The sequence below is a fragment of the Rhinolophus ferrumequinum genome, chromosome 17 (assembly GCF_004115265.2).
Source record: "Rhinolophus ferrumequinum isolate MPI-CBG mRhiFer1 chromosome 17, mRhiFer1_v1.p, whole genome shotgun sequence".
In the NCBI taxonomy this organism is placed as follows: domain Eukaryota; kingdom Metazoa; phylum Chordata; class Mammalia; order Chiroptera; family Rhinolophidae; genus Rhinolophus; species Rhinolophus ferrumequinum.
The window spans coordinates 32024598-32045586 of record NC_046300.1 but is presented as its reverse complement, the minus strand read 5'-3'; the positions used below and the strand labels follow the sequence as shown (position 1 = coordinate 32045586).

The following is a 20989-nucleotide window of genomic DNA, read 5'->3' as shown; positions in this document are numbered from 1 at the left end:
AAATCAAATCAATTTTTTTTTTAAAAAAGAAAGCATATTTGTGCTTCTCAAGTTCCATTTCAGTAAATTACTAATAGTCTATAACCTTTAAATTGCAACAAGTAGTCAGCTATGTTTTCAAAAAGAGAATTCCTACCTCAATTATTTCCTTTAAGAAGAAGCTGGGCTATCATTTAAAAAAAAATCTTTATACAAAAAATCTTCATTCTCTATTGTGAAAGGTCTGACTTGGAAGATAGAAGTTAGGATGCCAGACAGAAAACTACATGCCTTTAAGTACTTAGTAAATGAGACCATGGCAGAGTTCATTAGCTTTTTAGATATGCCCCATATGCCCCAGGTTTCAAAGCAGACGTTGAAACTCTAATGGCCCCAACAAAATAAGAAACAGCATCCTGAGCTGCTAGATCATTGGAGGAGGAAACACTAGGAAGAAATTAAAGTATTGGAGATACATGCAGCAATACCAGAATCTAGGCCATTTCTTATACTACAGGTTTTGACCCATTAATGGGATGTGAAATTAATGAGTCATAACCAGCATTTTTAATGAAAAATATCAGATATGCATATTATATATTAGATGGTTGTGCAAAATGTATTTCCCACTGTGGATTGCAGTCAGAAAACACTGCACTTGAACTTATTAAAGGCTGCTAAAATTACAAATACCAAAAGAATTGTGAAGGTACTGGCCAGTTTCAAATAAAGAACTTGAAAATAAAAGAGTAAGTGGAATGAATATATTTAAGCAAGATCTGAAAGTATATTCCTAACTTCATTTGTATTCATACAAATTGTGTTCTTCCTTTCTTCTCTACTTTCTCACTGGGATATTCCCTGTGTAATAACTCGAAATGTGGTTTCAAGCTGCCATTTTGAACAAGCTTATGTTCAGTTACTAAAATCTGGGAAATAATTCACTCCACTTTCCTGGCAGTACCATACTCTTAAAGTACAGCATCACCAATGTTACAAACACACCTCCCAAGTATTGACTGGCTTCAGCAATTTACAAAAAGCGAAAACACAATCTCATTTGCTCTTAAAGTTTTCAACCCTAAAGACTGGCTTCTGTTTCAAATAAAAGTTCTTGAAATAAGGAAATTTTTGTTTATTATTTTAGAAAGAGTGCATGAGGCTCTTTATGAGTTTTTTATGTCTTTAAAGAAATGGTTATTCCCAGAAGAATCAAGAACAGAGCAGTCATACGCATCTATTTTTGAGAAGATAATGTATTTTTCCAGCAAATAGTGGATTTAATATGGATTATAAATATGTAAGACCTTATTATATCAAAAATCTCTTTTCCTTGATTCCTGGAGTTGAGGGACACTTATAACAATGGAAATGTCCTACTTTCTGACTAATCAACTCTGCTTTTTAAAACCACCAACTTTGCACGGAAAGCCATTCATTCCCACTTCCGCTTTGACAAATAACTGGTTTGACAGGCACCAAACTGAAGAGTGTATGAGCTACAGAGTTTAATTAAAAGTCAGTTATATCAATCATCTTTTTCTTTCATTAAAAGTTTTTCAAGCAAAGGGGCCCTCCTTCAGTAGACTTAAGAAGTCAGATTCCCTTCGCTAGCCATTGCAATCAGGGCGATTCACTTGAAATTACTCAACCTTGCAGTAAAGGAGTTAAAATCTAATAATGCCCATTAACTCTTACTCTATGTGAGAATTCAGGAAAGTTACCTACCCCAGTATGTATCCTGTCCTGTATTAAATGAGAGGTCATAAATATGCCACAGGATATCTGAAGTCATAAATATGCCACCAAAGAAATATGACATAGTTCCCAACTCTCAGAGGACATACTGTGTAAGCTGCTTAGAGAGACAGCACACAATGAAGTAAGAGAATATTTTATGAAGCGATCTGTCAGGTGCAAAATGGCCAAGTGCAGACTGAATGCTACAGAGACAGCAGTCACCAGGATGAGGAGAGGTCAAATCAGGATTTTCAGACCTGGCTTTTGAGCTTGGCTTTAAGAGACAGGTGGAATTCAGATGAGGTACAGGAAGCAATGGGATCACATGTGTTGAAGCAGAGGATGTCCCATATTCCACTTGGAAAATGTTTCCTGTTTTTAATCAAGACTTTAGGTCTTGCTCTTTCTGACTGAGTTCTACCTAATGAAATCTCACCTGAGGCTTTGGAAATGTGCATCACCAAAAAGCAGTTCAAGTAACAAAGGGAACTCTGGACTCCTAAAATGAATAATTTTAGAAATGAAGTTGGAGAGAGAAAATGTAATCAATCATGTTCTGTGTTGTGGTAAAATTATACTTGAACTTTATTTTTACAAGCACTTTTGAGATACCTGGACTTACAAAGTGTGTGTGTGTGTGTGTGTGTGTGTGTGTATGTGTGTGTCCTATAAACTCTAAAGGCCTTTCATGAAAATTGACCATAAGAAAAAGAATTCAAATTAATTAGTTTTAGCAGATAAAGACCTCTATAGCTAGAAAGGTCTTAGAATTATCTTTTCCTCCTTTGTGCATAAAATAAATCGATGATTATGCCTCAATTTCCCCTATCTGTAAAATGGGGATCCCAATAGTTCAAATTATTGTCTAAGGATAAAATAACATGTACTTTTTAAGTTACATAACACAGAGCCTGGCACTAAAAACATACAGCACATGATAACCGTTATTATTACATCCACACATGAAAACCAAAAGCAAATCAAGGGATCTGGGAAGAAGTACGAGTGCTGAATAGAAAGATCAAGGCACCATGAGACTAGTAGTTGCCAGAGCTAATGGCAGAATTTTGCAAAGGCAATGGAAGTCAGCACTAGCGAATATGGCTAAGACGAGGACAAGAGAGAGAGAATATTAAAGCAACTTCAGCCAAGCTGTTAGGCTGAAGCCATACTGGAAAGAGTGGGTAAGTGCCAAGAGATTGTGAATAGGGAGCCAAGCTCAACCTCCGAAGATAGTGAAAAACGACCAGAAGGAACTATCCATATGTGAGTATTAATATTTGTGCCCTTCCTGCCTTTTCTTGTTATCAAGGAATTTTCTGTATTGTTTTTAAACCCAATTTGAAAGAGCCCTGGACGTGTTTAAAGATAGGAAAAAAATTAAGAGCAGATCTTACCACTTCCTGCAAATGTCCTGCAACTGGCAGGGTTATATCCTGGCACTAGTCAATAACCCTAAGGAGGGCAAACCTAATTTTCCCTTAGTGACATTTCCACAGTTACTGGCACGTTATTTGGCTGGCTGGTACAGCATGAATCCAGAGCAGCACCTGGAAAGCAGCCACCCCCAAGACAAAGGAGAAATCACTTCTGTAAAAGAATAAACTTTCACTAGTACACAACTCCAAACACAGTGACCTTAATACTTTTAGTGAGATGGATGTGGGGGTACTTGGTATTTATCTCATGTCTTTCGTTGATGCATTTCAGTCAAGACAACTAAAAATGACTCTGTACCTTGTACCAATTTAAAATTAATACTATTTTGAACAGATGGATTAAAAAGAGGCCTCCCCACTTTCAGCTGGAATTGCCTTAGCCATACCATTAAGTAGCTTTGGCATTCCTTTCCAGGTCTGAATGCTAAAATTCAGGCCCATCCAGCTGTAAAAAGTCTAAGGTAGGAACCTTATGCTGAGGAAAGACGTTTCCAAATTCATAGACTTGATGTACCAGGCGATATACCAGTCTGTGAAAATGGGAGATATAGATGAGATTACACATGGAAAAGTGTTTCCGGCTAGTTTCACTGGATTCGGTTTACAGGGAGAGAAATCGAATCTCACATGAACATTTGCAGTGCGCAAAGCAATCCTCGTAATTCCTAACTAGTCCGGAAAACGTTTTAGGTACCTGGTTACAACAGCTAAACCTTTCTCAATATTTATGTATTTATGTGTATATTTATTTATGTAGACACTTATACATGTATACATATTTTAAGAATCAATTTTCTCATTACCACTTTGGAGACACTTGAGATTTCTGTGCACAACATAACGGATCGTGATCAGGATCAGGGAACAACTAGGAATGTTTTTGCAAAAACAAAAGTAATAAGCTGATCAGAAAGTACCAATGTTGGATTTTTGAACATATGTGAGATGGAATCATTGGGCTTTGTGAAAAAGTATGCCATTATGTGAACTAGCATAGAAGATGAGAACTTTTCAGGTGTTTTAACACAGAGCTAGTCCTTTGGGGAACTGAGGTGCTAGTTCTTGAAGTACTGCCATGTGTCTGTCTAGGCATTCCTGCCAACGTATCTTCCTCTGTCTGGTACACATTATGGGGGAATAAATCCAAGGATGTGGGCAGGAAAAGCAGGAAGTCTACTTTCACTGTGTCTCCATACTTGCTACCATGGATACCATGTAATTATGATTCATGATACAGGGGTTATGTGGATTCATCTACCTATTAGCTGGTGAACTCACTCAAATGTGAAAACTTTTTGAGTAAATACATAGTAACATAACTCTAGGAAAAAAATGGGTTTGTAAACGTACCAGTGAGAACTATAAAATTATTGCTAAAATTGCTATTGTCATACAGCATTTTATACTTCATTAAATACTGGCAACCCTGTTTTCAGATTTCTTATTCAGTTGTCATTCATTTATGTAAGATGGGGTGTAGTTGGGAAGTGGGGAACCAGGGATATGTTAAGTTAGACATACCTTTTAGGCGCTTAAGTGGAGACATCTGTCGGACAGCTGGATATATGTCTGGAGCCTTTTATTAAACTCTCTGGGTGTTGAGATTATGAAACGTTTTCCTCTCCGCTCATCTATTTACAAATAACTCCAATGAGTATGTTGTACTATGAGAATCAGAGAAATGTTTGCAATAGTTGAAGCCTCCAGGAATGATGGCATCAGGAGAGCACGCTTCTGATGCTCCCTTGTCTTACCCCAAGAAAGAAACTATGGAAAACAGGTTAAAAAAAAGGGGGTGGGTGGCCCTTTGGTGTTGAACTCTAGGAATAGTGACAGCCACAAACCCAAGTTTCCAATCACAAAATACTATAGCCCTTCAAACTTTCAATGTATGAAAGTTGTTTTTTTAAAGACAAACTGAAGAAATTGACCCTACTATGATAACCATAATCTATTTCGTAAAACAGTAAGTCAGATAGCCAAGAGTGGGCAGTAAGAGAAATTCCCTAAGCAATATTGTCATCACTTTTACCTTAGAAATGTGATAAGTACTAAACAAATATGTTTTGGTTTAGAATGTTGTCGCAAGACAATGAGTTACAAAGTGTATTTTTCCCTAAGACTGAGCTGACAGGATATTTTGGGTTCTACTATTACTAAACTTTGTCTTCCCTAAGCAAGATAATATAATTTAGCCTACTCAAATTTGACCCGTTTCTGTGTTTGTGTTAGGAGGAAACAACCAATGAGAGGGAAACCCCCAATTCTCTTGTACGTTCAAGAGGGCAGGAGGGGTCAGGTAGACCAGTGAGGAGCAGAATCTACCATAAAAGTTTAGGTGAGTGGTTGTGGTGGTGTGTGTGTGTGTGTGTGTGTGTGTGTGTTGAGGAGCCCAACTCAGATGGAACAAAGGATCAAAACACTCCACCCGATGTAAGAACAAGGAGCCTTGGTGATGAGGTGGGACTGGTTAACAGCTGCCATGTCCTCCCTGATGATGTTCTGAGAATAGAATGAGACTGACTTTCTCCACATAGGAGCCTTGGAAGAGACTCAGGGGAGTCACTGGTATTAAATCTGGTGTCAAGTACATCCATCCCAGAGAGAACATCCTGTTGGGAGATTGGAGGGGAGAAAATATTGATGCCACTTCTTTTCTGTCCACTGAATCCAACATGTAGGTCTATTTTCCTCTTTTTGAATATATGAGTAGGCAACCTTTTCTGTTAATTATTTTAGGTTTAGTGGGCCCTATGGTCTCTGTTGCAACTACTCACCTCAACTGTTGTAGCCTGAAAGCAGTGATAATACGTAAATGAACGAGCATAGCTGTGTTCTAATAAAACTTTATAAATCTGGCAGCAAACAGAGTTGGCCTGCACACCATTCTGTCAACTCCAAAACTAAACAAATAGCCCATATGATTGAGTTAGTGAGGTATTAAAATAGTTTCCCTAACTTTTAACACCTCTAGCTAATTCATGGGCCACCAGACCTGTTCCATGTAGAAAGATACTTATAAATTCTAATGCAATCCTACTATATAACCATATGGATGAATGTCAGAAAGGAACATGAAAACATACTCATTTCTAACTCCCTACAATTGATCAATAATGTTTACATGTAAAGTTTGTCACATCTTTCTTATTAAGCATACATTTTCAATAATCACCTATTTGGTTGGGGCTTGCTATATATTGCTCCAAAGATAGTGTTTTGTAAGACTCACACAACAAGTTCTTTCACATTATGCTTTTGAGATGCAGACTTTATGAAAACAAGCAAATAGTCGAGGCATTACATTATTTTCTTTTTAACCATAACATGGCACCAAATTGTTACTTCACAGCCAATGGGCATTCAGTATACTTATCATAGGGAAGGCCTTAATAGAAAATTGCTTTTAATAGAGCTGAGCAGATTGGTCTTTAAAAAAATTATTGTACTTAAAAGCATACTTTAAGTTCAAAAGCTGGAAATACTCAGAATCCAAAAATGGACCTTTAGGCTCCTGTAGAACAATTTGCTCAATTTCCAGCACTGTGTGCTGTTAAAACTGAGATGTGGTTTCTATTCAGAGGGTTACTCAGTAGAACAATGCAGTGTTGCTCAAGAAGTAACAGTGATGGGGCGACCTTGATTTAGATATAAAAAGCAGTTCCGCCAGGCCTAACAGCCATGGAGGCCACCACAGAAATGTGAACCTTTGCCAGGGTATTTTTCACTTTGTCTAGACTTGAGCAAAACGGGACAGGAATAGCAATGTCAGGTGTATACAGTGACCTGCACAGGACACTTTCTACCTGCAGCAGCTGTACAGACACAGGCAGCTACACTCGGGTGTACACAGGACCTTGGTGACATTTAGGCTAGAAAAGAAACTATAAGGATCAAAACTAATGGCTCAAATATTTTTCACTTTCCTCCCCCAACTTCACCACTTAATTTTCAATGAAAAAAGATATCAAATTTCTATCTAGATTTATGCAGGAAGTGGCTTGGACTTATATTTCTAATACTTTCTAAAAAAATAAAATCCCGTAATTTTATGCCCAAATTTATGGCTGCTTTTATTCTTAATAGTATTTACAAGAAATGGTAACACACACACACACACACACACACACACACACACACACACACACAGACACACACACCATTTAGAGCAATCTGGAAGGGCCATCCTGGCTGTCTCTTCAGCTGGTTTTTGAAGAGCAAGTAACAATTCTCATTCTCAAAATTGAGGCAGTGGAAAAAGGATTTCAAGTTGAAGGAATACTGCCCAAAAAGACTAGTAAGTGGATTGTGTTGGAACACCATGTGGGATATGAGGCTAGAAAGATCCAAGAAAGAATTATGAGTAAAATGGAAAAAAAAAAAAATCAACGTTTTCTACTCTCCTGCCATAAATTACTTGTTTGGAGCATGCAGCTATTTTCTAACGTTCATGCTATTCACTTTCTGGGTTTCCACCCGCAGCAAACTTCAGTCTGAGTTATCAAGTTCTTTGCTCTACATATTCCTCACCTCTTAAGAGAGTGTCTTACCACAAACATCAAAAGTACGCGCATGTGCTACCAGTAATTCAGATCAGTGTTTTCTAGTCAGTAACCTTAATAACAAATTCATTCAGAAAGCTTTGTAACAAAGGAGGCTGTAATAGAATTCTAATCCTTTTCCCCCTACATTTTGAATTTAAATAACTGTGTGCTGATTCTTAAGTAATAACTCTATAAAGAAACTATTTTCAAAATATATCTTATTCTGTCAAAGCTGTTTACATTCATTTACTGCTTTACTTTTAGCAAAAAAAAAAAAGTATGATGCTTGTAATATGAAATTATTTTCCAACCACATTATAATTAGTCAGCCACAGCTTTAATTCATTCTGTGCTAGAGACCTCATCTAACATGTACCTTGGGAAATCTCAAGGACACCACAAACGTGACATTTCAAATTGACCTGTGTTCCACTGAAGGCTGCTTAGCTTTGGTAATTCTCCTAAAAGCTCTACAATCCAAATCAGGGAGCCAGAAACCGGGGTATCTTCCACATTTTCCCTTTCTCCTGTATGGTCATGTCAATGCTATCTCTTATAAGATAGATATTCTATGCCTTTCTCTCCGTACTAACTGCCACAGCTCAATTTGTCCATCTACCCCTTAAGTTTCTACAATTCTCTATTCAGTCTCCCTGTTTGTCTTTATAATCTACTACTCTGTGCTTCCATCAGCATGTTGCAAGACAGAAATCCAAACTCACATCACACTCTTCAAATCCTCCAGTGCGTTACAAGTCAAGTGTCCTCCTCTTTATCACTGGGCTCCTGTCTATCTGTCCAAGCCCTCACATTACATATTTCCTGCCTTACCAGCCAAACTCCTTGTGGTTTTCACCTGTTCTATCTAGCCCCTATCCACACCTCTGCAGAGGCTGTGCCATTTGGTTGCAATGTCCTGCTGCTTCTTCGCTAGAGATTCCCAACTTAAGAACACGGATTCAGATGCCACTAGTTCTAGGAAATTTCTTCAACAACCTCCTTCAGTGAAGTTGTCTCTCTCCTTTGGCTACTGTAGCATTTTGGGCAGCATTTAGCACTGTATCTGATGTATTTCACTTTGGCCTCCAGAGTTAAGACTGAGGACTTCCCAAAGGCAAAATACTACCTCTATAAATCTAAACCTACTACAGTATCTGCAGACTATTATATTTATATTAATATCAAGGACTGCTTAATCATGATCCATTTTTAACAATAACCATCTCTGAAAACAAAAATCCCAAATAAGGTTGTCCAGCAAGAGTTAACAGTCATACCAAGTGCTAACTGAGCTCAAGGAAGCTTAATTATGAGGATGGTATGCTTGTCCAGTCACATACCAGTTAGGATTAATATTTTTGCACACCATGTGTTAGCATGCAAATCAGCTACTGTTTGGATTTCAGCTTAGTCTGAAAAGGCATTTCAAAGATTTCCAAATGCCAATGTCAAGGTACACTGCCAGTAAAATGTGTGCAGGATTCATTTTAATGTTATGTGTATTTTTAAAATAAATGTGCAAAGACCACTACTACCTTTCAAGAAACAGCCTGGGAATAGTTATATCCCCCTGCAAACCTACCCAGGAGCTCCCAAAGGGCAGGGATGCCATCACCTTTCTATTCCTAGCACACTCCAGCCACTAAATCAAAGTTAACGGAAATGACAATCAATTCATCCAAGTTTCTGGGTGAGGCATATGTGGAAGTGCCCGGTGACAAAGGCAGAAAGCAAGGTAAAGTTAATTAAGGTTCTTACATAAGAAATGTATTGTTTGCCACCAATTCATTTCATTGAGAAACTGAGTGTGACCAATACTCACTTTGCTCATATGCTATATGAAAGAGATCATAACTGAAAGTGATTTCAGAAAGACTACCAATATAAAAGATGTACCTTGCATAGGTATGAAAGGTAAAAAAGTGTTTATCCCTGTGAGTGTGGTCTCAGCTATTCAATAAAGCCTGTAGCCTGACAGGGGAGGTTTTTAAGTTGCCTGGTGTCACTTGTTTCATCTCTGGATCATGAAGTGCCCAGGACAAATGTGAGGCAACATGCTAAGCCCTGTTTCTTTGCTGCCAGTTTTAATCATTTGGTGAATTATTTCAAGTCCTTTTCTTTCTTCCTTGAGATGTTTAATAATTTTGGAGCTAAATAACTTCATGAAGTAGTCTAACAGGGAAAAATTAAATTAATATTATTAGGGAACTCTAGCAAGGTCTTGGGCTAGGAAATGGGGTTAAAATTTTTTAATTTACACACTAGAGCATTTAAATTATCTATGCGAATTTGGATAATATACCATCAAAGATGTACATACAAATATTCTAATTTGTTGCTAGACTATGGAAAATTCAAACCTGGATGTAGTGTATGTGTACTGTGCGTTTCACTTGTTTTTAAATCACAGGTTCTGTGTACTCTGAGTACTGCCTAATTCCCGTTATCCTCAGCACCCATATGATTTTAACGTTAACAAACCCAACTAGAAGGTCATTAACTTATAAAAAGAAATCTTTCTTTCTTTTTTTTTTGGTTCAAAAACCAAACAAAAGAACAGGCACATTTATTTCATTCGAGTCATACTCTGAACCTAAAAGGCCAAAACAAAAGACTAACGTGCACTTAAATACGTATTTCAAGTCTTTGTAACAGAGAAGGAAAATCATTACAAAATTTAAGAATGAGACATCATGTCACTAAAGATAAAGCTAATTAGACAATGGCTCCCATGTTCCATCTAATGAGATCTGACTACTGAGTCTTAAAGTAGAATAAACTGCAGACATCTCAGCTCCTTATACTCAATTGTTTCACTAACAAGGAATCAAAGTATATATATTTTCCCTATCATTGACAACAATATTTCAGTGATAATACTGGATTTAATATTGGTGATAATAACTAGACAGTGGTTTATCCTGACAGTTTATAAAATGGAGAATAATTACAAAATACAAAACTCAACTTACTTCAGGTAGAATTACATATGTAAGAATTTGAGACCCATTTCTGTTTCAGAAAGAAATAATCAACAGGAAAATGGATTTCTAATTTTGAATTTCTGGCCCAAATTTGCCACACACTCAAAACAAATTACCTATACCTCATCAAGCTATTATAAAAACTGATGGCATTACAAGAGCAAATCCATCTATTTCTCTAGCATGCCCAATGAAACAGAACGAAGGCAGGGAACAAATGGTGCAGTAGGAACAGGGAAAAGCTCAGGGTTGTGCCGCAGTCTGGGCCAGAGAAAGATACATGAAGAGGGCGGCCAGCACAGAATCTTCCACATATACCCTGGTTCTGAAACCATCTGTTTGGGCTTGGGGCTTTTCTTATTCTTTAAGTACAGCACTCTATACTTCCTAAGAAAGATGCTTAAAAATACATATAAAAAGATATTAAAAATAATAAAATTCAGTTATTCAGGTGAGGTACTTGGATTTGTATTTAGGGAATGACAAAATTATGTTTGACAAAGTGTGATTTATATTTAACTCTAAAAGGAGGCATAACATGTTAATATAATTTGTTATAAATTTCAGCCCAATGAGTCTTAAATATTTTTGACTCTATGACTAAGTGTTAATTAAAGACATGGCTACTCAAACTAGAATGCCACTTGATAGCCCTGTATTAATTTTGCTAGACCAAAGACTCATAGCTGGGGCAAAAAAAAAAAAATAAAAGCAACCATTTATACTAAGAAAAGCAAACATTTACTTAAAATTGCAGTATAGGCTTTTCAGTCACAAAAAGAAAGAAAAGAACAGTGATCTGACAGTGGTGACATCCTGCGCAAAAAACTTGATATACAAAAATGGTAACACAAGGTATCTGAGCTGCTTACATTGCAGGAAAAAGGAAATACAGTAGCTGAAATATGGCACTCTTGGGAATCAAATTCTAAACTGAATAGAATGCCTTTGAAATGATTAAATTTATTTGTGTATTAGTAAGAAAGCCCCACCACCATAAATAGTATAATATTTAAAAATTAAAAAAAAATATTTATATCTATCTAAGATAGATAGTGTATTTGTACTGTTAGACCTCTTTAAGTGGTTCAGGTTTTACCTTTTTTCTTTTTAATTAAATAAATGCCCATATGCTTTATAAAGTTCCACTTAATCGCAAGAGCCAATTTAAATCAAGAAATCTGTTATCAAAGTCGCATAATTTCATTTGGAACTGCCAGCAGGTTAAAGTCTCAAATAAAGTCTAACATTAACACGCTCGTTTTTAGTCAATGAAAAGTTAAAAAGTTCTCAAATCTTCATTATCTTCTTGAACTTGCCCTTCTAAATGATCTTCAGAATGCAATTCCTAGTTTGCAAATAAAAGAATGCAATATGCATCATACTTCAAGAAAAGACGACGATGTTGAATTAACATGCTTTTGAATCTTTTCCCGGCTTCTTTCAACCTTCTTTATAATTTCTGCCACTATGCACACTGACGAGGTGAGACCCAAAAGAAACAGCAGATCTGTAAGAGAAAATAAATTGGGTTTACAATTCTTTGAAACTTATAGTTGCAAAGCTTACTAGCTAACAGAATCACCAAATATAACAATTAATAACCTATGAAAGATTAAAAGAAAAAATTACAAGAAAAAACTATAAAAATATAAAAGCCTAGAATTGGGACAGTGAGTCCCTAACTTCTCCCAATGAAGAAATGGAGCACACTTCTTTTTCAAATCAAGTCAATCACTTTTCCTATTTCACTTTTTAAAAGAAAATTTTTATTAGAACAAAAGCATTAAAAATACTTAAAACAATTCATCTAAAATATATAAATTATAAAGATAATATTTTCTTTACCCAGTATACTTAGGCTCTCAGTCTGAAAAACTTTCTGAAGTGGAGGAAAGTAAATAACTAATAACTGTCCCATGATGGATCCAAGAACTGCGTAGCAAAACATTTTATTACTGCAGAGTCCAATCTCAAACACAGATTTGGTCTGTTGGTAGAGAAGAGAGTTCAATTATTACTTCTTGGTCATAGAAACAACTACTTTATTATCACGTTCACCTCTAATTTTTAATAAGCTGGACTGAATTCTTGCAATGGAAAGTACCATAAAGTCTCTTAATTTTAACTATTATCTTGAAATACTTCAGATGGAATAAGGGTAAATTTTAAAGCAGCTTCCGTTTATCAAGAAAGGGCTTTCTTTAAAAGAGTGATGAGATTAAAGATCACAGAAAGGAAACTTACTTTAGCATTCCAAAACTAAAGAAATTTTATTTTGTATGATTATTTTGCTAATCATTTCTATCCATTCATTAAGTTAGATAATCCTAAAATCTTCCTTGAAGAATGGACCTAGTTATATGTGTACTGAAAAAGTAAAGCTGCCTTTCATAAAACAAAAAGTGAATAGTATATCATCTTCAAAAATTAGTCTAAATTAATGACAATTCATTGTACTTGGAAAGTTCTATCATGGCAAATGGTAAGGATTCATAAGATGCTCTAACATTGAAACCAATACTCAAGCTTCAAATGGAACTAGTTCTCAAAAAAAAAGATTGATCTGAAAAAGTACCACCAGGTCTTAGCCCATTATTTTCTATCAAAATAATTTGATTAAGAAAAGGTAATCACACCTAAAGATGTAACAGGGAAGAAAAGTAAATTTAAAATGTCCTAAGTTTTGAGACACAGATGGAAGTAATGGGAAAAGATGAATATGCACAAAATTGTTCTTGTACTTCTAACAATACTTTCTTCTAAACTGAGACTAATACCATCTTGACAGAACCCGTGTGGTTTGTCCTATGCTCGGATATTGTTAACCTGAACCTATCACATAGCTACAGATAATAAGGGAATGAATGGAAAGAAGAAAGATCAATTGATAACACTTGTGATTTACTTCGATCTTCTGGTCAAAGGTAAGGCTTATCTCCCCAAATACCTCATCCCCACTATAACATGTGTGTAGACAGCTGTTTGTAGGAAGGCTATATCTGAGGCTGTAATTTGTGACTACAAAATCAGGCAAAGCTAAAAACCCACAATCCTTGGCTACTTACAATTAGAAAGTACTCTACCCAATTCAATCAGTCACCTAAGATTACCTAAGCATACCTGGGATCTGGAACTTAGTGCATTAAACATGTCAAAAAACACAAAGCATGTGAAGGTCATTGTTGTGTCTCGAGGTGTTATCACATTATCTCGCAGCTGTCAAAAGGAAAAAATGATTTTCAGTGGCTGAATTTAATGGACAAATACTGCATGTTTTTAAAAGGTTAATATTTTCTTTCCATTAGGATAAAACAGCTTTAATCTTAAAATATAAAAACATATAAGCTACCTAAATATCCTATATGCCATTTGAACAGCTGTAGTCATCATAAAGTAAAATGTCTTCTCATAAACTATATAATGGATATTAAAACTTCTTTTTTGATGACAATAATGTAACTATGTCAAAGACTCAGATTTTCTAAGTCCTCCCTAAATTTTCATGTATTACATTATTGTATCTGATAATCCTCCTCTGCAGATTTATATTACTCCAATGAACGAATGAGAAATTCTGTTTACCCATAAAGGTTGAAATTAAACTATTTTTTAAATGTTTTCATTTTTTTCAAAGAGCTCTCCTAAATTTCAGCGTTCCATTTAACACAAAAAAATAACAAGAGTCCTATCATACAGAATGCATGTTAATAAAGCAGCTTATCTGGTGAATATACCTCCCGCCAGAAGACAAACAGAGTCCCACAAACAATGATTATTGACGAAACAAGTATTTTAAGTATGAGGTTTTTGGTCAAAATGCTGTCCTTCCAGTTGCGTGGAGGTTTACGAATGACATCTTTATCCACTGGTTCTACTCCAAGGCTTCAAAACAAACAGAAAAGTAAATTACTTTAAAGTTTTAATGTTTGGATTTGTTTCTTTTACAATCTGATTAACCTCAATTATCCAGAAAACTAAGTTCTTTCTTATAAAAACAAAATAAACTTTGGCTATCATTACTTAAAAATAACCACACATTTTATCACTCTTTCCTATTTTATTCTTATTTATTTGGCACAGTTTGATAGGAGACTGATAGTCGAATTTCAAAAAATTGTCCAATTTCATTTACATATACCGTGTTTCCCCGAACATAAGACCTAGCCGGACCGTCAGCTCTAATGCGTCTTTTGGAGCAAAAATTAATATAAGACCGGTCTTATTTTATTATAATTTTACTATAAGACCGGGTCTTATATTAATTTTTGCTCCAAAAGACGCATTAGAGCTGACGGTCCGGCTAGGTCTTATGTTCGGGGAAACACGGTTAAGTACAGTTATTGCAAATATGATCTGAAGTACATGACCTACCAACTGGACTTTGAAACATCTTTCATGCAGTAAGTTTCAACTACGAATAATTTTGTTGTAAAGGCTACTGACATGTATCTGCTCTTTGTGTTGGGAAGTGACATCTATGGCCCTATTATTATAAAAGAAAATACTTAGAATGCTTAGGTCCTTCAACACTTTCCCAAAGTTTCTAAAATATGTCTCTAACTATGTCAAAGACTCAGATTTTCTAAGTCCTCCCTAAATTTTCATGTATTAAATTATTGTATCTGATACTCCTCTGCAGATTTATATTACTCTAATGAACGAATCAGAAATTCTAAGACAATCAATAGTAACACTAAACTCAAAGATTTCTCCATTACATCCCATTCTTAGAAACAAAAAGCTTACAGAGGATTGTACTGATCTGTTCTCAACTTAAGGCTGGGCATCTAACGTAGCGTAAAGGCTCAGATTCATAACACATGAATGAGTGCCCAAAGAAAACAAATGATATACACACATCAATATATAACAAACATGTTACTGCAAAGGTTTCTAATGCTATTCATGAATGAAGTCTTACAACTTAATTATCATGATATCATGCCTTCCTTGTCCTTCTAGTTTAAGAAAAAACTCTTACCTCTGAGCTGGAGGTCCATCCATGATAATATTGATCCACAAAATCTGCATGGCATTGAGAGGATTAGGAAAGTTCATTAATGTAGCCAATGAGATTAAAGTTAATGCTGCTATACTCCTGTTGAAAAAAAGAGTCATTTAAAAAATTCTATCAGCACACCATAATTCTTACTAACTGTTAAGATACCGCATTTTTAACATTTACAAATCTCATGTTACTACTGTGCTTTTAAAGAAAGCCTATATTTTCAAGTAACCTATGCTTCATTCGCATGAACATTTTGAAGCCAGGGGTAACCCTTACAATCCACAATATTTTAATAAAGGATTTTCCAAGATGTTTAGATAAAAACAATCAATAGAGGGAGATTTTAAAATTGAGTTCAGAATAGCTGTTGTTACACAACAGTTAACAGTTTTAACAATATTTTGGTACTCTTTTTTGACTACAGAAAAACCCTTCTGGTTTTGGAAAAAGATATACTAGGAGGAAAAATTAAGATTTGACACCCCTTCCTCAGTTATTTCAGAAGCTATTAAATAAATCACAAAGGTTTATATATTATGATGGTGATATAGATAAATCATTACATTTAGTACCTATTAATCATGCCATTTTTAATTTTAGAATTAATTTTCATTTGGAAAACTTACATATGAAACAACCCTCAAAAAGAAAGCCCAGAAGCTTGTAGGCATTCTGCTTGAATTCCACTTTTCATATAATTTATCTATAAGACCCATGGTGACAAACTTCTTACAAACTTACGTGCTCAGCTGGAATCTAACAAAATTTTTAATGTTATTATAAATCCCTTTACCCTCTTCAATTGCAGACCTGAAATTTAAAAAAAAAAAAAAATTAAGTGAGAAAATACTATAATATCACACAAAAATAAAGATATATCTATACTAGAACACTGTGCAACTAATTTTGAAAACAAATTTCCAATGGATATAACACATACATCATTGAAAGAATCTATTATTTTCTTCACGTAATTAAGATTAGGAGAAAATATGGAAACATTGTTCTAGCAAGGAATTAAAGTCAAGCCTGCTAAGTTCCACCTGAACTAATTTCATTATACAAAATTAAAATTCTTATTCTTAAAAAGATATTTCAACACTAAAATCACATATTGTCATTCTACACAAGAGGTAATACTACATACTTATAAATACTACAATAATGATCTTCTTTACCCACATTTATTTTTCTTAAAGGTACAAGATGCATGCATGGTAAGAGGGTACATTAACATATATCAGGAAATAAATATCAATGATATAAACAAATTATAAAATTGAAGCTACCTGTTGCTCCTATACACAAATAGATACGCGTTGTAGCAGAACTATATAAAGAAAATGGTTTACAAAGATTCATTTAAATTCTCTCATTCATCTGGTTCAATCTAGGAAAATACATGTTTTTTTAAACAATTTCTCCTTTCTTTCAAGATTTTTATACAATTCTCAGAATGGAAAGAAAGAAGTCATATTTCCTTGTAAAAGCTTGGCAATTCGGAGTCCTGAGCTCCCACATGCTCCACTTTGGGCCACAATGGGTTAATGAAGCACCATGGGGGGTATAATTAGCATGTGTCCCTGAACTGAGTAAGACTCAGATTGGCACATGATTATCCAAAAAACAAAAACAAAAACAAAAAAATCAGGATTCAGATGACCCCCACCTGAACGGTGTGAAACTAACACCACGAGGTATTATATAAGACTCTAAATCTTAGAAATTGTGGCTGAAACAGACAAGGCTATTGGAACTTAATAAATTGTATCATTGACAACATGAACAATTACTGATATAAAGAAATAAGTATGGATGGGAACTTGATTATTTTAAATACTTAGTGTAAGGCCATGCACATATTTCTAAATAGCCTGAATTCAACTAGAATAAAGGCCCGGTGAAGGTTCACTGCTGTACCACCATACTTAGGGCCAGAAAAATGTGACACTTAATTGGTACTCAGTAAATATTTCTTAAATGAATGGCCCTGCCATTTATTATGTCTTTTCCATTCCATACAAATAACTTTCTCCAAAACTCCACTCTATGCCACCAAACAAGATTAATTGATGTAGTAAAATAGTTTAGCTCATCCAATGTTTAAACACTGTTAATTCTTTTCCACTTGAATTGTCTTGGGATGGGGTGCAGGAAAGGATGGAAGAAGATTCTCTAATGTGAATCAGAGAACACTGAAAATCAGTATTCAGGGGAATACTGAAACAGAACTTACATTATGGTTTGGAAATCGTCATCCACCAGGATCATGTCTGCTGCCTCTTTGCAGACATCTGTGCCAGTCTGACCCATCGCAACGCCGATGTCGGCAGCCTTCAGAGCAACTGCATCATTTACTCCATCTCCTGTCATGGCTACAACCGACCCACTCTTCTGTAGAGACTATAGTGGAGGAGGGGAAAAAGGTGGAGGGAGGCATTCTGATGAAAATGTTGCTTCTACACAGACAAAAGGAGAAACAAATCCTCTCTATTTTTTTTCCCACATAACTACAATTAGAAATAATACAGACCACCAATTTTTCAATAAACTCCAACATACTGAGATTTTGCATACAGATATCGTTATTGATTTCTAGAGTTATACTTTTAACTCATAAGCATAAATAAAAGAATTAAAAACACTTATATAGATACAGAATTAGTACTACCCATGCATAATGCGCATCCTTATTTTCCCCTCAAATTTGGGCAAAAAAAGTACTCATTATACACCACAAAATATGGTAATTCATATACATAACGATAGCCTTTTAAATATTGTTCACATAAAACATTTTTTTTCTGGATGTGTTTATTCAGTTTTTAAGTAATTATTGCTATTCACCAGGATGATTTTGCTATGAACTCCTGGTCAGAACATACTTCTACATTGTTCATTTGTTTAAAGAAGGTTGTATTTGCAGAAGTCTAATTGAAGTTTCCTTTTACATCCTTCTTTGTTAATTAAATTCTCTATTAGTGCTTCCATTTCAGGGTCTAAAAAAAAAAATCACCTATTTTGTTTCATAGTACTCCTGACTTTAATGCTCTATCAAATCTCCTAGTAATGAAAGACAAGAAACAGTATCTTGAATATAGAAATTAAACAATCTGATTCTTAGAGACCCACCTTAATAATTTTCATCTTGTGCCTTGGACTGGCTCTGTAAAATACCGCAACCTGTTAAAATACAAGGTACATTAAAAATCTTCAATGTAAAGAAATATCAGAATAACCCATGCACTTATAATTAACAATGATTTTTTAAATTATCAATTTATACTGTATTTGCCAGAGATTAAATTTAAGTAATATGCCATATGTTCTTTAAGATACTCATTTGACATAGTCATTTCAAACTTTACCAAAGGAAAGACAAAACTAAGTTACCGATTTATCCTTTTATGTTCAAGCTCTGAAGAGAAAATAACCTTAACTCTTGAAATATTTCAGAGACAGAGAAAGGAAAAACTCTCTTGCAATTGTTTACTCATGGCACTGGCATACAACTAAAACGGCCTCTTCCCTTTGTTCTGTCTTCAGGAAAGAGAAAGAACAGCTACTTCTTAATGTCTGTAGAGCTTCCCACCACCTCCCCACCCCCCCGCCTTTTTTTTACTGCTCCTTTTCTTTTATTCAGGAAATTCATTAGGATCTCTTCCACTAAATATCCAACTGCGCATATGATCTTCTCTCTCCGAATCACATATTTAACCCCTTTTTCTGATCCCATCTCCTGGTCTCCTGAAACCCTTTCACTTCGTCCCAAAGTCAGTCATCAGTCATCAACAAAATCCCCTGTAACCTCCCCTCTTTTCCACATTGCACTAACTTAATTTTTCCACAAAACATGGGCCATCCCTCCAGTCCTCTCAAATAGTACCATGACAAGAGCCTGGGGGGGTGGGTAGGTGTATTCCATTCTCCCTTCTTTATTCATAAAACCTCAGTTTTGAATGTTACGTGACACTATGTCCCTCTAACTGCAGGCACTCACTGCTCCCGAGTTCAGTCCCCCAAGTTTCACAAAGATTTAAAATTCTGCATCACTGTCACTCTCCAATGCTTCCAAGTCATGGTGATTTTAATATCCACATAATACACACCATTCTTTTTCCTATTCTACTAAAGGATTCACTCATACTAGTTTTCTCTCCTCATACTTCCAATTTATCCATTATTCCAACCCCACTCTCAGCTGAAAACCTTGTTTCCTACTTCCAAAAAAAACCAAAAACACCTGAATCAGAAGAAAATTTCCACAATTCCCAGCATCCAGGATCTGTATCCAGGCACTGTCCTTTCCTTCTCTTATTTTACTACAGATGAACTGAATATGCACCTAGTGCCAGTGAAATATTCCACTTTCTTACCTACTTAACATCATTGCTCCAGAAATTTGACCCCCTCTTACATCAAAATTTTTCCTTACTGCTGCATCTTTACCTTCAATTTACAAACATGTTGTTCCTTTCATTTAAATAAAAACCTTCCCTTCCCATTTCAGCTGCCACCCTACTTTCCCCCTTTATAGCAAAACTCTTCCAGCTGCCTATCCTTGCTGTCTCCCATTTCTCTCTTCCCATTCTCTCCTGAATCCATTCCCATCAAGTCGTTAACCCCACCATGGCAATGAAACCACTCCCTACCCAAGAGTACCAAAGATCACCCCACATGGTTACCCAATGGTCATTTCTCATCCGACTTAACCTCTCAGCAGCACCCTAACAGAGCTGCCAACTCCTTCCTTCTGAACCACCACCTTCTCTTGGGTTCCATGACCACCCTATACTGTCCTCGTCTTCCTCCCACCTTTCTGGCTGCTCCTCTTGTACATATTCCTCTGGACCTCCCTGAAGTCTGAATGTTGGAAGTATTCCAGGATTTAGTTCTTACTCTTCTCTATAAGAGGTCAAAGATCCCCTGCTTCTCCCTAGGTGAGCTCATCCAGCCTTATAGATTTGGATTTCATTTATACTCATATGCATTTTTATCTCCAGCTCTGACATCTCTTCTGAAATCCAGATGGATGAAACTAATCCACCTACCCACTCCATATTTTCTATGATGTCTCATCTCAGACTTAAACACATCCCAAAATGAACCCATTATTGCCCCAAAACGCACTTCCTCAAATCCCCTGCTGATGACAAGTACATTCTTGCAGTCGCTCAGGCTCCAAATGTTTGGAGTCACCCTTGATTCCTCCTTTTCTCTCACATGCCACAGGCAGTTTGATGGCAAATCCTATTGGCTCCATTCTCAAATATAACCAGAATTTGACTTCCT

The 20989-nt window shown here is 35.7% G+C and overlaps 1 protein-coding gene across 7 annotated transcripts in view; it reads right to left on the bottom strand.

The window, feature by feature from the left end:
• Positions 1-7315: 7315 nt before the first annotated feature.
• The window catches only part of ATP2C1 (ATPase secretory pathway Ca2+ transporting 1), a 110007-nt gene continuing 96333 nt past the window's right edge, over positions 7316-20989 (bottom strand). For all 7 annotated transcript variants that reach the window (XM_033132569.1, XM_033132574.1, XM_033132572.1 and 4 more), the window contains 8 exons: positions 18830-18880; positions 17934-18100; positions 16439-16507; positions 15671-15787; positions 14424-14571; positions 13810-13905; positions 12535-12676; positions 7316-12196 (listed from right to left, as the gene is read on the bottom strand). In XM_033132569.1, coding sequence (XP_032988460.1) covers positions 12066-12196; positions 12535-12676; positions 13810-13905; positions 14424-14571; positions 15671-15787; positions 16439-16507; positions 17934-18100; positions 18830-18880 — 921 coding nt within the window. In that variant the 3' untranslated portion in view covers positions 7316-12065. The remainder of the gene's footprint in view (positions 12197-12534; positions 12677-13809; positions 13906-14423; positions 14572-15670; positions 15788-16438; positions 16508-17933; positions 18101-18829; positions 18881-20989) is intronic.